Below are 22,733 nucleotides of genomic sequence, written 5' to 3' on the forward strand. Positions count from 1 at the left end.
GTTGACGTGTCGTGTTGTCCCGTTGATGTGCTAGTTGATGTGTCGTGTGGTCCCGTTGATGTGCTGGTTGACGTGTCGTGTTGTCCCCTTGTTGAGCTGGTTGACGTGTCGTGTTGCACTTCTTGTGAGAGTCAATGTGGTTATCGGTGCAATCAGCAATTCTCTGTTAATATCGTTCTTAATGGAAATTAGATTTTTATCAGTCCATCTAACAAACAATTTAGCCCAACCAGTTTCGTTCCATCACGCAACAGAGGCGTGCATAGCGTCTTCAACACTGCAAAGGACAATAACATAATACTGAAAATTCCTGAAAATTCTGACGCATTATGTGACACAAAATAACTATCTGGTTAAGCTCAAGCTTTTCAGATTATATATCTATATATATATATATATATATATATATATATATATATATATATATATATATATATATATATATATATATATATATATATATATATATATTAATACTAGGAGGTAGATAGCACCTCCCGCCTGGGGCGCCTTTGCCAATACATACATACACATACATACATACATACATACTTACAAACAACATGCACCAATCTGGTCTTACACTCAATGCATCGCTGTCCTGACGCATTCGAGTACCATGCCAAAATTCCGTGGCTTAATAACTCAAATTAAAAACCCCCTTTGTGCCGGAGAGGCTCTGAAGCTTCTGGCTAAGCCATACCACTTCACAATCAGCGATTGTCCCGTTGTGAGAAAGGGCTGACGTGGGCGCGGCTGTAAACAGCTTTGGGGAGTCAAATAGACGTGTGATTAGCACTGGTTCTGGATAGATACACTGCCTAATCTCCTCCTTTTGATTGTTTCTTAAAGATTTTTGCATATAAATATCGGTGAAATTCGATGTTAATTTCGTAAGTCCGTTCCAACTTAATACGAATTTGTATAGTGACGTCTCTCTTGACGTCATTTGTATAGTGACCCTCTTGACGTCACGGGTCTAGATGTTTGTAATTCAGAGCGATAGAGAGCTAGAGAGGGAGAGAGAGAGAGAGAGAGAGAGAGAGAGAGAGAGAGAGAGAGAGAGAGAGAGAGAAAGTGAGAGAGAGAGAGAGAGAGAGAGAGAGAGAGAGAGAGAGAGAGAGAGAGAGAGAGAGAGAGAGAGAGAGAGAGAGAGAGAGAGAGAGAGAGAGAGAGAGAAAAGAGTTCTGAAAGACATAATGGACAGAAACATAACTGCTATCAACACTGAACACGACGAACTCCCTCCTCGACAACAAACACATTGGAAGAGACGAATGACATCAATGCTTCTCCCATGTCCACTTAGGGATCGCCAGCCCCAACAATTCCAGTATATTGGCAAGACGATAACGTCTCTCTCAGGACGCCTGGCAATGCACCAACGGCAAATTTCTATCAGAGATCATATTATTTCTGTCAGCCTCGACAACAACGAATATAGAGCGTCTTATGGCAGGCACTCTCACTGAATCAGCATTTGTTATGGTTCATTACACACACACTATCTCTTTTTAGCTCTATTTCTCACCATGGCTACCTGACTTTATTTTACACTCTTTCTGTCTATCTCTGTTTCTCTCTCTCTCTCTCTCTCTCTTTCTCTCTCTCTCTCTCTCTCTCTCTCTCTCTCTCTCTCTCTCTCTCTCTCTCTCTCTCTCTCTCTCTCTCTCTCTCTCTCTCTCTCTCTCTTTCTCCCTCTCTCTCCCCTGCTCATAATGTAGTTTGACATTGACACATGTCTGTAACTGGAAGCAGGTTCGTGTTGAACTTCCTAGAGCAGAAAGGATACTAGAGCTTTTTCTAGGGTACATTTTTACTATTTTTAATTCCCATTGTTGCACTGTCATTTCGACATGTCGCGTGAGGCTTCCGTGCTGGTCGCTTAGGTTGTGAAGAGAGGCGTGCTGCTCGTGCCGTGACGCAGGCGGCACGGAGGAGTGCGTGTACGCCACGCACCACCGTGGCTGGCCACGAGGTCACGTACACGGGGGGGGGGGGGGGGGAGGGGAAGGGGACGCACGGAGATGCGTTTACCGCCGCCCGCTTGAGATGGCACTGTCGGCGACGGTGATGGAGGGTGGCACCACTACAGGCCGCTACGGGGCCATGACAGTCGCCACCACCACCTCTACCACCGCCACCAGTGCCACCACCACCAGTGCCACCACCACCAGTGCCACCACCACCAGTGCCACCACCACCAGTGCCACCACCACCACCAGTGAACACACATTAATGATGAACACACTTGACATAATGGTGAAGCCAATGCTTAGTCTTCACATGTCGAAGCATTCATTAGGACACAGTATAGTTACTAGGAGTAAACGTGGTCAAGATACTCAACCAGGAAGCACCCACCAAGCTGTCAACCACACTGATAACCAAGCTATCAACCAAGCTGTTAACCGGATTAACAACCAGGCTACCAACCACATTATCAACCTGACTATCAGCCAGATCAACAACAACAGCTGCTGCAGGCCAACATCAACAACAGCTGCTGCTGTAAACAAGACACGTCACAATCGCCTCCTTAAGTCAAACAAGACGACGTGAGGGCCAGAGGTCTACAGGAGGAGCGAGGCTCCTTACTGCTGAAAAAGGAGCAATCACCTTAAATCACCTGTGGCCTCTATTTCCTCTCAGGTGTGTGTCTTTGGCTGTTTTAGTTCTGCTTAAAATGTATTCCTAATTATATTAGCTTTGGATAGCTATGGCATCAGCCGAAATATAAGAATTATGCAGAATTTTTGTAATGCTAATATATTATACTTTTTATTTTCTAGCCAACCTATCAGATTAGGACGTAAAAAGAGCACGATTATTTAATTTCGGGATCGAGCCAGGTCCTGCAACTGTATTTGTCCTCATGAGCCATCGGGTATCGAACTCTGACCCAGCGTCTTATAAGGTTGTTTATCAACTATTCCAGTGAGGTCACCATAAAGATCCCTGGAGGCGACTAGAGTGGTGTCCCGTCTTCCCAGTACTCTTTGTCGTATAACGCCTTGAAACTACTGACGGTTTTGGCCTCCACCACCACCTCTCTTTGCTTGTTCCACCCGTCTACCACTCTGTTTGCAATAGAAAACTTTCTAATATTTTTTCGGTACCTTTGTTTCCTTAGCGCGCGTGTGTGTGTACTCATCTAGTTGTACTCACCTAGCTGTGCTTGCGGGGGTTGAGCCTTGGCTCTTTGGTCCCGCCTCTCAACCGTCAATCAACTGATGTACAGATTCCTGAGCCTACTGGACTCTGTCATATCTACATTTGAAACTGTGTATAGAGTCAGCCTCCACCACATCACTTCCCAGTGTATTCCATTTACTAACTACTCTGACACTGAAAAAGTTCTTTCTAATATCTCTGTGGCTCATTTGGGTACTCAGCTTCCACCTGTGTCCCCTCGTGCGTGTACCACCCGTGTTAAATAATCCATCCTTGTCTACCCTGTCAATTCCCCTCAGAATTTTGTATGTGGTGATCATGTCTCCCCTAGCTCTTCTGTCTACAAGCGATGTGAGGTGCAGTTCACGCAGTCTGTCCTCATAACTCATGCCTCTTAGTTCTGGGACTAGCCTAGTGGCATACCTCTGAACTTTTTCCAGCTTCTTGTTCTTGACAAGGTACGGGCTCCATGCTGGGGCTGCATACTCCAGGATTGTGTGTGTGTGTGTGTGTGCGCACGTGCGTGCGTGCGTGCGTTTTTGCATTGCCGAAGCGTTCAGATAAGAGTCTAAAACTTAACAAAGTCGCAATTGAAAGACCTCGGGAAGTTTGGCTTTAAAACGAGTTGGTTCAAGATAACAGAGTTACGTCGTTTGGTTAAGAAACTTCTCGTGAGGCCTATAATCAGGGGACAGGGTTCACCCTTGAACCTCACCCTCCAGGGGTCACCCTTGAACCTCACCCTCCAGGGGTCACCCTTGAACCTCACCCTCCAGGGGTCACCCTTGAACCTCACCCTCTAGGGGTCACCCTTGAACCTCACCCTCCAGGGGTCACCCTTGAACCTCACCCTCCAGGGGTCACCCTTGAACCTCACCCTCCAGGGGTCACCCTTGAACCTCACCCTCCAGGGGTCACCCTTGAACCTCAACCCACCAGGTGTCACCCTTGAACCTCACCCTCCAGGGGGTCACCCTTGAACCTCACCCTCCAGGGGGTCACCCTTGAACCTCACCCTCCAGGGGGTCACCCTTGAACCTCACCCTCCAGGGGGTCACCCTTGAACCTCACCCTCCAGGGGGTCACCCTTGAACCTCACCCTCCAGCTTACATCAGCAATACCAACGAGTCTTATCCTCCTGAATGCCCCACGTGCCCATCCTGTGTGTCTCCAACAACGGCCACCACACACACATACGGCTCCCATCCCGTCTAACAACCAACGGGTGCCCGTTGTGATGCTCGTTACCTGTCTCGTAGACAGACAGACAGACAGACAGACAGACAGACATGCGGACTCCCTCCAGGCACTCAAAAAGGAGCAAAAAAAACAAAGTTGGTGCAGTAGAATGTCCAGTTTATTCGCCACACAACATGTTAACAACACGTCTAACATGGTGACCAACCCTCCCCAACCCACACTCCACGTGGCTGTTGTTGTTAAAGATTCGCTACCTGGCATGTAAAATTCCAAGTAGCACGGGCTATGGTGAGCCCGTACTCCACGTGGCGCTGACCTCCCCCTCGGTCGGGTCACGTGCCGTGGCACTCCTGAGAGTGTAGGTGGGTGGGTGTAGGTGTGCCCCCATGTCTCCGGGTGTTACTGGGTGGGTTGGTGGTGGGGGGTTATTGGGGTAGGTGGGGTTGAAGGGTGTATTGATGTTGTGGTTGTGTAGATGGGTGAATGTGTACTTAAGAATGGTGGGGGAGGTTGTAATTGTGGGGGGTGTTGTGGTGGGTGGATGTGTAAGTGGGTGGGTGGGTGTCTAAGTAAGTTTAATGGTGTATAACCAAGTGTTTACATGGTGAATCAGTTGGTTGATAGTTGGGGGGACTGCATGGTTGGGGGGACTGCATGGTGGGTTTCTTAGTCCATTATTAGGTAACCCCCCCCCCCCTGCATGCATCTCAGTGGTTGGGTTGTTGGGTACTAGGGTTGTTTTGGGTACCTAGGTGATTGGGTACCTGGGTAGTTGCGTATTTTGATTGTTGGGTACCTGGATAGTTGGGTACTTGGGTGATTAGGTACCTAGGTGGTTTGGTACCTGGTTGGATTGGGTACTTGGGTGATTAGGTACCTGGTTGGATTGGGTACTTGGGTGATTAGGTACCTGGTTGGATTGGGTACTTGGGTGATTAGGTACCTGGTTGGATTGGGTACTTGGGTGATTAGGTACCTGGTTGGATTGGGTACTTGGGTGATTAGGTACCTGGTTGGATTGGGTACTTGGGTGATTAGGTACCTGGGTGGCTGGGTTCCCTTGTGGCTGGGTATCTAGATAATAACATGAGTAAATGACCAGGTAACCAGGTATATGGGTGAATGACTGGATTACCAATCATTTATACAGACTATGTCGATCACTGATAATCTGTTGAAAGCAAACAGCAGCACCTAACAGCCTGGTTGACCAGACCACAATCAAGGAGGGCCTAGTCAGTGACCGAACCACAAGGATACAGACCCCCGGAACCAACACAAGGTAAGGTAGGTCGAATTGGGAACAGGACAACATTACTCAACAAGGACATATGTGACAAAAAAAAAGAAACATTGTTTACAATCACAATGTCCATTAAAACAATTACATCAAATTCTTAATTCATTATTTTGTTACTTATATACATGGTCTCAGAAAACGAAACAATCACATATAAATTTTAACTACTGTTAAAACATATGACAAATTCAAATATATATATATATATATATATATATATATATATATATATATATATATATATATATATATATATATATATATATATATTTATTTGAGAGTTGAGAGAAAACAATAAGCTTTTATAACATTTCACACAAAAATGAGCAAACCGTTTTTTATATGCATATCCCTTTAACAAAGAAAGTTCACATTAGCATATATATGCACATCTGAACACGTTAAAATAATGCTACGAAATTCGAACAAACAGCTACGAAGGTGTTCGAATTCGTCTGATACCGTCTGCTGGCAGTGTCATGTGTTCAGTGATGTTTTTTTTATTGATGTTAAGTAGCGTGTTTCATCAATGTTTCCTGCTTGGTGTAATGCGTGTTCCTGAATCATTGTGTCCTCAGTGTGTATTGTTACTGTGGTGTTCTGTCCTCGATCTCATTATATTGCATTTACGTGTTCGAAATTCGTGCAACCATCTTGCAGAAGAGCTCCGTAGTTGTTGTTGTTAAAGATTCGCTACCTGGAACAAAAAGTTCCAAGTAGCACAGGCTATGGTGAGCCCGTAGTTCCTTTTTAGCTCTGTAGTCTTTCCAGTAACATTTACGTGTACATGTGTCTTTTAAACCTACTTGTATTCCTTTCTAGTGATGATAGATGCTATTTTGGTGGATTATGTCATGGGGCCCGTCCTTCCATCTTCAGTAGACTGGTGGACTAGTTATATATATATTCATTTTAACACGTGAATTTAATTTATTCATTGCTCGGATTGATTCAGATTGATGAAGGCTGTTATTATGCAGGAATACACTTGCAAGTGCAGTTGATGTCACTCAGTTGATCTGGTCTTTGGGTGACATCGGTGTGAAGACATCCATCCCCCCCCCCCCACCCAGGTCTATTTCTACCTCCATGTGAATTTTCCAATTATTTTCATAACGTATATACTTGTATATGTGTGTACTCATCTAGTTGTGCTTGCGGGGGTTGAGCTCTGGCTCTTTGGTCCCGCCTCTCAACCATCAATCAACAGGTGTACAGATTCCTGAGCCTACTGGGCTCTATCATATCTACATTTGAAACTGTGTATGGATTCAGCCTCCACCACATCACTTCCTAATGCATTCCATTTTTCAACCACTCTGACACTAAAAAAGTTCTTGTGTGTGTGTGTGTGTGTGTGTGTGTGTGTGTGTGTGTGTGTGTGTGTGTGTGTGTGTGTGTGTGTGTGTGTGTGTGTGTGTGTTTAGGAGCCTTAGTTTTCATTTTCTAAAGCAAGAATTTGCAGTCCGTAAACAGCAAAGTTCCAAGTACAAAATTACCCAGTGTGGCCATTGAACACGGCTCATATTTGCACGGTAAACAACATGGCAAAAAGGACAATTGTAATTGAACACTGAACTTATGTCTAGACATTGAACACCTGGGTGGGCACACACACAGGTACACACCTGGGTGAGTCCATACAGGTACACACCTGGGTGAGTCCACACAGGTACACACCTGGGTGAGTCCACACAGGTACACACCTGGGTGAGTCCACACAGGTACACACCTGGGTGAGTCCACACAGGTACACACCTGGGTGAGTCCACACAGGTACACACCTGGCGACGGAAATATCTTCTATATAAATTCACTTTTCATAACTGATAAAAATATAAATAATAGATAGTTTTATATATATATATCTTAGTGTTTGAATTATAATTATTCACAGTTTGTACAGCTAAATGTGCTCTAATCTACAGTATCAAACATTTTGTTTAGTATATTTGATTTTCACACTGAAATTCTGAAAAATAAAATGCCAGTCTCTTTATTATATATTTTTATATAGCCTCTCTCTCTCTCTCTCACACACACACACACACACACACACACACACACACACACACACACACACACACACACACACACACACACACACACACACACACTGACATATACACACTATAGAGTAATTATTCAGTTGATATTTATTCTACGAGTACTTGAGCTTAGGTAAAATATAACCTGTCTTCTAGACCGAGCGACCAACACACACACACTATGAGGTCAGCAGGTCATACGCGTCTCTCCACTACCCACCTTTCCCAGTACCCAAGTGAGCACCAGGAACCAGGGAGGTGTCGTGGGGGGCGTCACTGACGACGAGGAAGTCGCCGAATAGCTTCCAGGTCAATAAGCTCATACACACTGTTTTCAACCGTTAAGGGACAGCTTCGGCGGCTGATCATGGCATTCATCTGGCCCTCTAAGTCCTGGTTTTCACTCTGAGGACACACCTCGTCCGGGCACTCCTCACCAGAACCCCACGGCTGGTCTCTCCCTCGCTCTAAGGTGTCACTCTGCTCGCTCGGACTAATAGTTCTCACACTGCCTACTACTACTCCAAGAACTGGATCTTTTCCTTTTCTCAGTGAGGAGTTCCCCTTCACGGCGATGGCCTGGGGCTCTTCAAGAAGGCCGCTCTTGATGCCTCTACACCGGGACTTGTACTGGCGGCCGAGGAGCCCTGTGTAGTAGTTGTGGCGGCTGGTGTGGCGGTAGTTGTTGAGGTGTTGTAGGTGGTGGTTGTGGTTGTGGTGGTGGTTCATGGAGAGGCTCTGTGGCTCCTCCTCCACGCACAGCGTCGCCACAGCTAATCCGTGTGATTGCCAGGGAAGTAAATACAGTTTATTGCTATTGTTACTTGTATCCCTCACAGTATGTGTTCACTTACATTAAATTCATAGTTTCAAGTGCATAGTTATTAATATTTTGATTTATTGATATCATTATTATTATTAGTATATTAAATCAGCATAATGATTAAAGTTATTAGTTTATTGTTTCGTGACAATAATTTCGTGTTTATGGTTCAAAGCTCTGATGACTGAGGGAGCGAGGGGTGAGGGAGAGAGGAGTGTGAGGGAGAGAGAGGTGTGAGGGAGAGAGAGGTGTGAGGGAGAGAGCCGTGTGAGGGAGAGAGAGAGCCGTGTGAAGGAGAGAGAGAGAGCCGTGTGAGGGAGAGAGAGAGCCGTGTGAGGGAGAGAGAGTCGTGTGAGGGAGAGAGAGAGCTGTGTGAGGTAGAGAGAGAGAGCCGTGTGAGGGAGAGAGAGAGCCGTGTGAGGGAGGGAGAGAGAGCCGTGTGAAGGAGAGAGAGGAAGTACTACTAGAGGTACTCACCGAGCTTCCCTCTCTTAGGGTGGTGGAGCGGGACTGGTGCTCTAGGAGGAGACAGAGAGCTGCGCACAGCCTGTGAATCTTCCCTGGATGTGCGCAGCGGTGACTGTCAGGCCCAAAAAAAAAAATAATAATGGAGTTAAATCATTTTTTGTGACAGCTAATTTTTTTGACCTCTTAAATGGCTTTTCAGAGATTTAAAAAAAAAATTGAAGAGTTATGACCGCACATTTATCTCGGGAAAAAGATTAAATTTAAAGTATGAGCGAGCCAGTTACAGATGAGTTACTGTGACTGTTTTTAATATGTAAAATAAGTTTCCATGGTGTTGCCCGGGTTGAATAAATGCCATTTTATGAAAGTAACTTTTGAGGGAGGCGAGGCAGCCACCTTCAGAGAGACCCAGAAAAATAGCAAGTACAGGGATCTAGAACGTTGTTCCCGGGTGGTGTCCCTGGGCTCTGAGACCCCCTGGGCGCCTGAGTTGAACTGTTGCAGGTGTAAATAGGAGAGAGGGAGATGCGTAGAAGGTTCTATTAACAACCCGTCCTCTTAAAAATAACGTCACTTTTGGCTCGTATGCGCACTATGGCCAAATTTGGACGTAATTTGAAATAAAATCGACTCACAAAAGTGACGTACTGTCCTGTTTACTGTTTGAGTCGTCCGGCCTACTCGGTAAAGTTAGAAGAGGAACCTTAGCCTTACCTTGAGGTTACCTTGAGGTGCTTCCGGGGCTTAGCGTCCCCGCGGCCCGGTCGTCGACCAGGCCTCCTGGTTGCCGGACTGATCAACCAGGCTGTTGGACGCGGCTGCTCGCAGCCTGACGTATGAGTCACAGCCTGGTTGATCAGGTATCCTTTGGAGGTGCTTATCCAGTTCTCTCTTGAACACTGTGAGGGGTCGGCCAGTTATGCCCCTTATGTGTAGTGGAAGCGTGTTGAACAGTCTCGGACCTCTGATGTTGATGGAGTTCTCTCTCAGAGTACCTGTTGCACCTCTGTTTTTCAACGGGGGTATTCTGCACATCCTGCCATGTCTTCTGGTCTCATGTGATGTTATTTCTGTGTGCAGGTTTGGGATCAGCCCCTCTAATATTTTCCACGTGTAAATTATTATGTACCTCTCCCGCCTGCGCTCAAGGGAGTACAGTTTTAGGCTTTTTAGTCGGTCCCAATAGTTTAGATGTTTTACTGAGTGGATTCTAGCAGTAAAGGATCTCTGCACGCTCTCCAGGTCAGCAATTTCTCCAGCTTTGAAAGGGGCTGTCATTGTGCAGCAGTACTCCACTCTAGAGAGCACAAGTGTTTTGAAAAGTATCATCATCGGTATAGCATCTCTAGTGTGAAAAGTTCTTGTTATCCAACCTGTCATTTTTCTTGCAGTTGTGACGGCTACTTTAGAGGTAGCTTCTACTACTTCTACTACTGAGGAAGATAGAAGGTCCCATCTACACCATCACCGGAGATTTCCCGATAAGCAACACTGAGATAACCCAACACAATTAGAGATTAGACATAGACTAAGTACTACATATTAAACACCCGTCCAACTAGGAACGGCTAGCTAACGCTTCAGTACCACGTTCTCAGGACGGAACTTTTGGCTCAGAACACATCGCTTGGGTAACACCAACCTACAATAAATACATAATGTTGCTTCTGTAAATTTGTACTAAATTCACTTCTGCCTCCAAAGATGTTTATCTGACAGTGTATATCCAACGATGGAGGCCAGAATTTTCATAGATTTTGATTTATTTTCTTTTTGATTTAATGATTTTCTGTGACATTGTGTTGGAATTGTGCTGTGTTGTTTACCATACCGTTCATTTCGTGAGTATAGTTTATTCTTTATATTTTTTCATTGCTTTTCATTTCGTTTTTTAACTGTTTTTCAAATTTTTCAGTGATGGGAATGTCAGATCATTTGATGTTCCCATTTTTCTGGTGGGAACATCAGATCATTTGGGAACGCATCAGAGGAGGGAGTGGAGAATGGTGGGGAGGACGAGGGGACAGGGGCGTGGAAGATGAAGAGGAGGACAAGGGACCGGAAGAGAGGGTATGTTGGGGAGGACGAAGGGACGTGGGAGTGGGGAATGGTAGGGAGGACGAGGGGACGTGGGAGTGGGGAATGGTGGGGATTACGAGGGGACGGGAGAGTGGAGGATGAGATGAGTTCCCTGAGTTTGCAAGGAACACAGAAATGTAAGATCCCAGAGTTACCACCCAAGACGTCACCACCAAGGACCCGAGAAGCCTTCTCAACAAAAGACTCCCCGCGGGAGTCTCGAACAGACCCTCCCTCAGGGTAAGAATAACGAGGAAGAGAAATGCATTAGACAGGAGAAGTGACAGGAGGGAACTTATACATCACTCACCTGTCTATCCGGGACAGTTCTCAGCTCCAGAGCTTCTCCGTCCCGTTGTTTGTCCGTCTTGGCCCTGAAGCTTGTCTTCGTCGAGCTTTGCACTGTAAACAATAATGACCGTAATATAAACACCAACAATAAATATGTCAAAACTTCAGATAAAATAATAAAGATGAGAACGATTCAGATAATAATTATAAAATAATAATACAAATAATTAAAATAATAATAATAATAATAATAATAATACACTTTATAATAATAAAAATAATAATAATACACAAAATAATAATAATAATAGAAATAATATTAACGATGAATGCTTCTTTAATTATACAACAGAACTAGTATCAACAGAACCTATTTCTCAAACACAAGATTGACGAATACGTTCGTACTAAAGTTGTCACTAAAGTTACGTACTAAAGTTAGATCCAGGACCAAGCCTGGATTTAACTCACTTTGAACGCTGCTCGGGTAACAGAGACGGTCTGCGGATTAGTTCAGACAGTTTCGAAGGGACTGAATTACACTTGAGAGGACATGCTTCTCGCGGCGGCGAAGAAGCATGTCGCAGGATCTCGTGTATATATATATATATATATATATATATATATATATATATATATATATATATATATATATATATATATATATATATATATATATATACATATATATATATATATATATATATATATATATATATATATATATATATATATATATATATATATATATATATGTTCAGGAGTCAGATGAGGAAGAGTAGACGCATGGAGAATGTCCCGGAAGGGAAAGGAAGAGCTAGAAGAGTCACGATGGTGAAGTAGATAGCCTAGAGGCCCTAGAGGAATCTAGACTGTGCAGCGATAATCTAGAGAGGTGTTGTACCCCCTGTTGGTGCATGCCACCCACCGCAACAGAACCCATACCCCGACAGAAACAACAGAGGCGTGCCCAAACGGCAACAAACAACAGAGCCGCCACCCACCCACACATACGCTCGCGTCAAGGGGGACAACAACAACAGGCTATTAGTGTATTCCTCAACAACAGGAGGGCTCACAGCAACAGGTGGCTGCCGTCATTTCAACAGCAACTATTCCATCCAGGATGGAACGTTATGTTATGCGACACTTGTTTTGTGATGACTGGGATTTGTATGTATTCATTTTTCATGTTGAATGTAATCCTTATTTGATACATATGTAAATGAATGTGGAAGCGAGAGAGAGAGAGAGAGAGAGAGAGAGAGAGAGAGAGAGAGAGAGAGAGAGAGAGAGAGAGAGAGAGAGAGGGAAGAGGACTCTTATCAAGTATATACATGTTTTCGTAAGAAAGGGCGAAGCACCTGATTCGCTATTGTGTCTGTGTGGCCTTACTCAGACTCGGTACGTCTTGAAGAGTAAGAAAAAGAGAGAAAGAGAGAGAGAGAGAGAGAGAGAGAGAGAGAGAGAGAGAGAGAGAGAGAGAGAGAGAGAGAGAGAGAGAGAGAGAGAGAGAGAGAGAGCTTGTTAATTACGTATATTTGGCAACTGATTCCTTTGTACCTGCTCAGACGTTATAGTTTACCTAGAGTCAAAGTTTACACCGGCTGTCTTGGTGGCGTCTAGACCTGTATTGCACAGGTCTCTCTCAAAGACCTGTGCAATACATCAACTTAATGCCAGGTGTGTGTGCACAAATTTCCAATCTGCAGTTTGTATGCTAATTTCTTGTTTGTGTTGAAAATATAATGCTCACGTTAATTTGTTCCAGAGTTTTCCTTCAAATTAATTGTGTGTGTGGATGTTTTCATTGATTAAAGAGATATATTATTTCCATAATAATTGTCTTTGAGTGACAACATCTTTCCTTGTGAATATTAATGGAATATTAATTTAATTTATTTGTGTTAATTTCTTCCCATTTTAAGACACATTGTATTCCCCATTGCATTTCAAATTTGAATTCCGCCTTTACATGCTCAATTTCATCCTCCACATTACATGGCTATTTATTCGTTCTCCCATTACAGTACAGAATGGGACAAGGCTTCTACACAATTTCAGTCAGTCTCCGGGAATGGGTTGACTTCCACAGACTCTGGAGGGAGGGAGAGGGTGGGAGTTATCAGGGGAAAAGCGCCAAGCCATTAGACTATATAGCACTGGGAAGGGGGTCAGGATAAGGATTTAGGATGGGACGGGGGGAAAGGAATGATGCCCAACCACTTGGACGATCGGGGGATTGAACGCCGACCTGCATGAAGCGAGACCGTCGCTGTACCGTCCGGCCCAAGCGGTTGGGCACAGGCGCCGGGAGCCGCAGATAACGATGTTGTTGTGGATGGATGAAAAATGGTTGTTTGCCAATTCATCGTAATCCAGCAAGAGAATCCTAGGGTTAAAGAGCCATGTGTGTGTTCCACCGGTCTGTTGATGTGTGTTCTTGTCCTCTCTCCCTCTTCTCCTTCTATCTTTCTTCTTCCTCTCTCTCCTCCTTCCTCCCATTCTTTTTCGTATTTTCCATCAGTCTACTGCTTGTATGTTGTCTACTTGTTTCAACAATTCTATACTCTGTTAATCAATATTGTCACGGCACCATAATTTCTCTCTACTTACTGCTGAGTTCTCTGTCTATCTGCGGTCTGTCTGTGTATGACCTCTGACACGGGTCATCAGGGGCACCCGTCTCAGGTCCTACGGGGCAGGGGGCACCCCTCTTCACCCAGCATCCCCCACACATATACCCTACACCCCTTCTCTACACTCCTGTGTCTTCCTCGCCTTCTTCTGCTCCTCCTTCCTCCTCTCCCTCTTCCCCCTTTCTGTTCCCATACGCCCTATCCTTACACCCCTTTCCTCCATCCTCCCTTCCCTTCCACTACGCCGCTTCCCTCCCTCCCACCTTTCTTTGCCTTACAGCCTCATCCAATAGTTCCCATAGAGGGTGTAGTATAACTATCCACCTTCATCACCCCTAAGTGTCCAGTTCACCCCCCCCCAGGCGTGCACTACGTTAACACCGCATGTGTGTGGCCCTGTGCACGAGTGCGTATGTGTGTGTGTGTGTGTATGGGTGTTTAGAAGTGTGTCAGCGTGTATGATCGGAGGAACTCATTCACGCTCGGAGCCCCCCCCTGGGTGTGGACCTCACTAGGGCAGCTGCGCTTGCCTCAAGCTGGGTGGCAATTCTTGGACTCTGGCCAGAATCATTGCACAGAGAGAGAGAGAGAGAGAGAGAGAGAGAGAGAGAGAGAGAGAGAGAGAGAGAGAGAGAGAGAGAGACACAGATTCCGTTCTGTTGCCTTCGTCTAAACCTTATGCATAACATGAATGTTGGAGGCCGGTTATTATGGGACAGAAGGGAAGAGAGAGAGAGAGAGAGAGAGAGAGGACGGAGAGGAGAAAGAGAAAGAAAGAAAGATGAGAGAGGAGGGAGAAGAACAAGAGGAATACCTTGGGATGTGGCTGAACGGGTCTTAAAGATAAGTGCACCATGAGGAAGACAGTGACTAAAGGATAGTGATAATGGTCGAAAGACTTGAAGAGGTAGGAAGAAAGGGAGGAGGGGAGGGGGGGGGGGGAAGGAAAGGTTGAAACAGGAGGAGACAAAGGAGAGGCTTCGATATGAGGACATAGACGACAGAGGCAGACAGCGAAGAGAGAGCATTGTGGTGAAAGGGTAAAAAAAAGGGGCACCGAATGAAAAGTAAATATGAGGCAGGAAGAGTGGAAGAAAGAGAAAAAGAGAGGGGGGGGAGATGAATCGAATAAGGGGGAGTACGATACGGCAAAATAGAGAGTGAAAGAGAGAGAGAGAGAGAGAGAGAGAGAGAGAGAGAGAGAGAGAGAGAGAGAGAGAGAGAGAGAGAGAGAGAGAGAGAGGGAGAGGTAAGTCCAGTGATGGATAAGTCACTCGGGGAGAAACCTCTTCACTTTCCTTCCATTCACCTGAGCTCTGGGGAGACTTAAAGCGAATGTTTACTTCCACGGAAGTGCAGGTGACAACTCTTCACTTTCTCCTCATAATTACCTTACCTCACCTCATTATACCCCCCCCCTCCTTAATCTTACGTGTCATCTCAAAGTGGCCTTCTGTAGCACAAGACCTCCCTCCCTCCCTCACAAGATTCTCCTCCCTCTGAGCACAAATTCTACTCCGGTTCCACTCATTTAAGATCCCAAGTGCGGAAGCTGAGGAAAATCATCCCATGATCCTTACTTTCCTCTCTCTAAGCATCTAAGACGCTCCATCATTACTCATCTGCTTCAGCTCACTTATGTCGTTTAGAGTCATTAGCAATGTCTTAGGTTCAGTTTGATTAGTACTTAATTTTTCTATTTATGTAATATTTTATAAAAAAAATTCTCGAATACATAACTTAAATAGGCCCTTAGAATTTATCTTGGCGTATGACACAGTTATGCATCGAACGGTCTACCATATTTCTCTCTATATAATATATAATACCATTTATATTTCTCTGTATATAATATATATAATACTATTCAGGGATTCTGAATAGTATCGGATCCTTCTTAAAGAGGAGCATGAAAGTGCAAGCCAACCTCCCTACGACACCCGACTAACAATTGCAACTCACCCTGCAAAGTTTGGTGACGCTAGCCACAGACGTCTGGTCCCCCCAATCTCGATGTTACACACAGACTTTTCTTATAGATGAAAATATATCCCGCGAGCGAGTAATCGCGAGATAATAGGGAGGCAATAAAGCATCTTAATTGCGTTTAAACTTTCAGGATTTGGACAGTTACAATTACAAGATATTAAGCTTAAACTGCCTCTTAATCTTACCTGAAGCACAAGTAATTGGTCGCTGAGTAAGCTGCTTTTATCTCAGTCATATATATACGCTACGGTTCTGAGGTCTCTCTGGTTTGTTGAGACAAATAAGAAATATTTTAAAGTCACAATGAACTCAGCTACCACTACTACAATTACTACTACTACCAATAACACCAGACACACATACCCAAGGAAAATCACCATAACGTAATATATATCTATGAGAAAATCATTGGAGCAAGACGGGGGGAATCGAACCAGCGTCCTGGGGTATCGAAATAGGAATATTACTCAAATTTTTTTACAGATATCGAATATATGTTAAGCTCTGAGGTTATTTACATTGGAATCGTTTCCCCCAGCCGCTGCTTCAGAGCAAATGGCATATAGAGTAACTGCTTCCTAGGTCGTTCCTGTGATTTGTTGATGTTAACAAGTAGATTGATTTAACTCTCTCTCTCTCTCTCTCTCTCTCTCTCTCTCTCTCTCTCTCTCTCTCTGTCTCTCTCTCTCTCTCTCTCTCTCTCTCTCTCTCTCTCTCTCTCTCTCTCTCTCTCTCTGTCTCTCTCTCTCTCTCTCTCTCTCTCTCTCTCTCTCTCTCTCTCTCTCTCTCTCTCTCTCTCTCTCTCTCTCTCTCTCTGTCTCTCTCTCTCTCTCTCTCTCTCTCTGTCTCTCTCTCTCTCTCTCTCTCTCTCTCTCTCTCTCTCTCTCTCTCTCTCTCTCTCTCTCTCTCTCTCTCTGTCTCTCTCTCTCTCTCTCTCTCTCTCTCTCTCTCTCTCTCTCTCTCTCTCTCTCTCTCTCTGTCTCTGTCTCTGTCTCTCTCTCTCTCTCTCTCTGTCTCTCTCTCTCTCTCTCTCTCTCTGTCTCTCTCTGTCTCTCTCTCTCTCTCTCTCTCTCTCTCTCTCTCTCTCTCTCTCTCTCTCTCTCTCTCTCTCTCTCTCTCTCTCTCTGTCTCTCTCTGTCTCTCTCTCTCTCTCTCTCTCTCTCTCTCTCTCTCTCTCTCTCTCTCTCTGTCTCTCTCTCTCTCTCTCTCTCTCTCTCTCTCTCTCTCTCTCTCTCTCTCTCTCTCTCTCTCTCTCTTAAAAAAGGGTGGTTGGGTGGAAAGGCAGAGTTGAATGTCAAGTTAATATTCTTTTTTGGATTTCTCTCTTCCTACAAACGAGCTCATTAACCACAACTTTTTCCTTGTATAACTTAGTGGCGGAATAACTGAGTAATTGATTAACTTGCTGATCGGAGAGTGACTTGCTGGCTGCCTGACTCACATGCTCACTCAACAACTACGAATAAATCAAGCTGAATGACCAAACTTATAAGATGATTGACTCATAAAGATACTGACTAACTGACTCATAAATCAACTGACTGATAAACCAACTGACTAACTGACTGATAAACCAACTGACTAACTGACTGATAAACCAACTGACTGACTGACTGATAAACCAACTGACTAACTGACTGATAAACCAACTGACTAACTGACTGATAAACCAACTGACTAACTGACTGATAAACCAACTGACTAACTGACTGATAAACCAACTGACTAACTGACTGATAAACCAACTGACTGACTGACTGATAAACCAACTGACTGACTGACTGATAAACCAACTGACTAACTGACTGATAAACCAACTGACTGACTGACTGATAAACCAACTGACTAACTGACTGATAAACCAACTGACTGACTGACTGATAAACCAACTGACTGACTGACTGATAAACCAACTGACTGACTGACTGATAAACCAACTGACTAACTGACTGATAAACCAACTGACTGACTGACTGATAAACCAACTGACTAACTGACTGATAAACCAACTGACTAACTGACTGATAAACCAACTGACTGACTGACTGATAAACCAACTGACTAACTGACTGATAAACCAACTGACTGACTGACTGATAAACCAACTGACTAACTGACTGATAAACCAACTGACTAACTGACCGATAAACCAACTGACTGATAAACCAACTGACTAACTGACTGATAAACCAACTGACTGACTCATCTGATATCTTGTATATTCTCATCTGACGTCTTGTGATGGCCCTCCTAAGGTATTAAGCTCACTCACCTGAGATCTTCTACTGACTCACCCCGAGACCTTAAACAGCCTCACCAGCCGCTGTGTTCTGACTTACCTGAAGTCTTGTGCGTGATGTAGAGTATGGACCTGAAGGAGGACCCGAGTTCGCTACGGCTCCAAGTCTTGGAATTCTGTCGCCGTATCCGCTTCCTGCCACACTTCCGGATGAACTGACAGAGGTCCTCCTGTGGGTGTGGGAGAGGCAGACATGTAGGCAGAGCAGCGGACACTATAGACATAACCACATTACGCTATGAAGGAGATGAGAGAAGTAGGAAATGTGAGAGTTCTGAAATCTCAAACAAGGCTCTGGAGCAAGTTCAAGACTCTCAAAGACTGGGCTCAAGAGTCCTTGCACGAGAGTAAAATAGATCCTTTAAGGATTGGACTGGGGTGGAGAAATGCAGGCTGGCTCAGATTAATCATAGCTGGGGAGGATAAATTTTAACTCTGGGAATTATATCGGGTCGTGGGCTAGGCCATTTGCAGTTAGATGGGGGAAATATATCTCACAGTTACAACAGGAGAAGGAGCTTTATCTTGCCACGAGACTATAGGGAAGATGTCCTTATAGTGATATATGGGGGGCATTAACTTTCCCAAGATTGATTATTCTGCCAGTTACACGGATGAGTGAATATGAGTTGAAGTGAAAACAATCGTGTTTAGAGATATATATTTGCTATGCAGAAGTGTTTTATTGGACGCTCTGGATCATGGCAGCGATGTTACAGTAACCTGGAGACAGTCAGTCCTAATAATGGGGCTAACCATTAGACACCCAGCCCCACACATCTGGAAATATAACAAACGGAGACGTTTCAGTCCCTCTCGGACCATTATCATCAATCTTTACTCGATAATGGCACAGAATGGACGGAAACGTTACCACATTCTTTAGTTTCAGACGAGTGGGTTGGGCGTCTTCCCCAAACAATTATTCTCGTTCATTGAAGGGTTCGTTCACCTCCGGGTGACGAAGACATCACGAGGCAGACTCTACACGTACTAAGAATGACGGGATGTTAAGCTGTACATGTTGATGCGCCTTTGCATGAACGACGTCGGTGGGTCGCTGGAGCCGCAGTGCCTTTGCTAGTCCTCAGAGTGTCGAAGGCCTCGAGATCTTTCTCGAGTGCGTGATAGTAATCCCTGGAGTGTTTGGTTCAACTGAGCCAGAAATCAGACTTAAGCTCCAGGGATGCCGAGTCTTGAACAAATCCACAAGGGCCGTGACGAGGATTCGAACCTACATCCGAGAGCAGCGTCTGGGATGCTCTCGGACGAAGGTTCGAATCCTCGTCACGGCCCTTGTGGATTTGTTCATTTGATACGTCACGCTATTGTGATTTCTCTGTGTAATGCCGAGTCTTGTTTATAAGCCATAGTTGACTACCATTGAAGGGCATCATTCAGGCCACCGAAAACTCTAATAAAATATCCACGAAAGCACTTCTTGATGAATGGTTCATAAGATCATTCAGTGAACTTTATTATTTCATATTTTCACTGACGAAATAATGAAATAAATGACTTTATAAACGATTAATTTCATTAGTGGGTCTGACATTTCCCGCACTGTCTCCTAGAGGCGGGCAGACATCTCACAATAAAAGAGGGAATGGAACCGAGATATACTTTGATTGATTGAAGATTAAGCTACCCAAGAGGTGGCATGGGCATGAATACCCCGTAAATATCCTTAGCTTCGCTGAGTTCAAATATAGTCGCAATCGCTTCCACTGGCAGAGTAGACGAAGCTCCGTACCATCCAATGACACCGCAAGCTTCGGTCCCTCCCGGACCATAATCCCCGGACCCGGACCACAATCGACTTGAGAATGGTCCAGGACGGACCGAAACGTCGTCGTCCCTTCAGTTTCTAGTGTGTGGATTGGTCAACTTACGTGTTATTGTAGGTTGAAACGCTTCCATAAATGGTCCATACTGATGGGACCATTTATCGGAAATAAAATGTCGGAAATGTTAATGTCGGAAATATGTCTACTCTCAAGTTGTTCTCTCTTCCTCAGATTGTTGTAGTTGCCGTCTCCTTATGATGTAGATGCCTCCAGGTTTCATTTCTTCCTTTCGCATCTTCATTACCTTACACCTGAGAGCATTGAATTCCAGCAACCGTCTGGGGCTGTATGAGGGGCAGTATGAGGAACAGCGTTAGTGGATTGACCCTGTGTGAAAATATCCTTTTCATTAAAAAAGTTGTTGTTTATCAAGCGTTATTTCCATCAGAGATTGAGCAATAAAGAGAGAAAGAGGAATGGACAGAGCTAGCAATAGAGACGGAGAAGAAACAGGGAACGGTAATGGATGCTCTACAGAGACGAACATAGCTAACGAGCATATCTAACGACACCAACATAGCTAACGAAAGCAACATATCTAATATATCTCATAATATGAACTAAATTCCTCACTGACACGATTCCTTCCTCTCGCATAAAGAAAGAATTCTCTCTCAGTGAGATAAATATAAATATTTCTCACTAAATGTAGAGAAGTTCAATATTTCATGTCTCGGGGAAATAGAAAATGCCCAGAAAACACATAAATAAAGTTTCTCCAGTGTTGGCAGAATTGAAAATATAATTTATATATATATATATATATATATATATATATATATATATATATATATATATATATATATATATATATTGAGTGAAGTTGCGATTAAGAGCTTTTAAGGAGATTTAACAACATTAATTTGTCAAAAATATTTAATTGTCTTTATTCGTACTTTGATTGCTAACTCATTTTATTTGTTTTTGCTGAGTTTTAGGTGAAGAAATTACTCACATGGAAACAAAATGTCCAAAATTAGCGGTTGGAACAAATGTCCTAATATGGTGGCTGGAATGAATATCCCAAATTGATAACTGGATCACACATGTCCCAAGATGGCAACTGGAACAAATGTTTCAGTATGGCACAATTAAACTAGAGAATGAACAAATGGCAATGTGTCCTCTCCGAATCACACACGCGCACACACACACACACACACACACACACACACACACACACACACACACATACACACACACACACACACACACACACACACACACACACACACACACACACACACACACATATACACACACACACATATACACATACACACACACACACACACACACACACACACACACACACACACACACACACACATATATACACACACACACACACACACACACACACACACACACACACACACACACACCCACACACACCCACACACACACACACACACACACACACACACACACACACACACACACACTGAAAAACAAATATAGCCCCAAAAGCCATAAATTCCATGAGAAATTCCCCTAATTTTCTTTACCAAGAAAAGCCAAAGTCGATAATGAAAAAATCGTGCTGGAATTACAGAACCCTTCATACATCACTCAAAGGGAAAACTTTCAACATAAAACATTACCTTTCCCGAAACCGTGAATATTTTTCCCCTCCTTTAGGGAAACGCCAAAAAGTGTCAAACTTCCCACATAAAAAAAGATTGTTGGCCGGAACCATCTGTCACTACTTATCACCCAAGGCTCCTATTCTAGGAGTCTGCTGCTGGTGCCGGATGTACACACTCCGTCCTCAGGCTCTGCTCCTTCGAGCTGTGGCCTACCTTACCTTGAGGTTACCTTGAGGTGCGTCCGGGGCTTAGCGTCCCCGCGGCCCGGTCGTCGACCAGGCCTCCTGGTTGCTGGACTGATCAACCAGGGTGTTGGACGAGGCTGCTCGCAGCCTGACGTATGAGTCGCAGCCTGGTTGATCAGGTATCAAAGGAGCTCAAAGAAGGTCAAAAGAGCTCAAAGGAGCAGCGCAAAGGAGCAATCGTAAATTATAACGTTTTGTGTAACTAAAAAAAACAAGATATATTCTATCAAATGCCTATTGATGCACATTATAACTCTGTATATAGCAGCTAGAAAAGGCGTAACTCGAACACCTGCTGGGAGGGATGTTTTGTTCAAGAATATTTCAAGAGTTGTTAGTTGTGAGTCTTGTGTAAATTATATGTTATTCTTGAACAGGTGTTTGGACTAACGAATATTTAGCAATTGTTTCAGGTCGTCAAACAAGCACGCTAACAGCTGTGCCCTTTGACCAACTATCTCATCATCAACAAATTTGACATATACATGACTGTGAAAGCTTACCAACTGTGTGTGTGAGTGAAATGAAATAATTCACAAAAGCAGATAATAGGTCACAATATCGGGGCTGAAAACTATACACCCAACCCACACATTTGAAATTATGAGAACCAATGACGTTTCGGTCTTTCTTGGACCATTAATGTCTGGATAATGGTCCAGGACGGACCGAAACTTCGTCAAATCTTATATTTTCAGATCAGTGGGTCAGGTGTTTGATTCAATAATGTAATCACATTCA

The 22,733-nt window shown here is 44.2% G+C and overlaps 1 protein-coding gene across 1 annotated transcript in view; it reads right to left on the bottom strand.

The window, feature by feature from the left end:
* Window positions 1-7,791: 7,791 nt before the first annotated feature.
* Window positions 7,792-22,733, bottom strand: part of LOC138372471 (neuropeptide FF receptor 2-like) — a 75,047-nt gene continuing 60,105 nt past the window's right edge. Inside the window, exons 9-12 of the mRNA XM_069337933.1 lie at window positions 18,352-18,547; window positions 11,404-11,495; window positions 9,024-9,126; window positions 7,792-8,496 (exon numbers count right to left, since the gene is read on the bottom strand). Coding sequence (XP_069194034.1) covers window positions 7,997-8,496; window positions 9,024-9,126; window positions 11,404-11,495; window positions 18,352-18,547 — 891 coding nt within the window. The 3' untranslated portion in view covers window positions 7,792-7,996. The remainder of the gene's footprint in view (window positions 8,497-9,023; window positions 9,127-11,403; window positions 11,496-18,351; window positions 18,548-22,733) is intronic.

The sequence above is a fragment of the Procambarus clarkii genome, chromosome 39, assembly GCF_040958095.1.
Source record: "Procambarus clarkii isolate CNS0578487 chromosome 39, FALCON_Pclarkii_2.0, whole genome shotgun sequence".
NCBI classification, from domain to species: domain Eukaryota; kingdom Metazoa; phylum Arthropoda; class Malacostraca; order Decapoda; family Cambaridae; genus Procambarus; species Procambarus clarkii.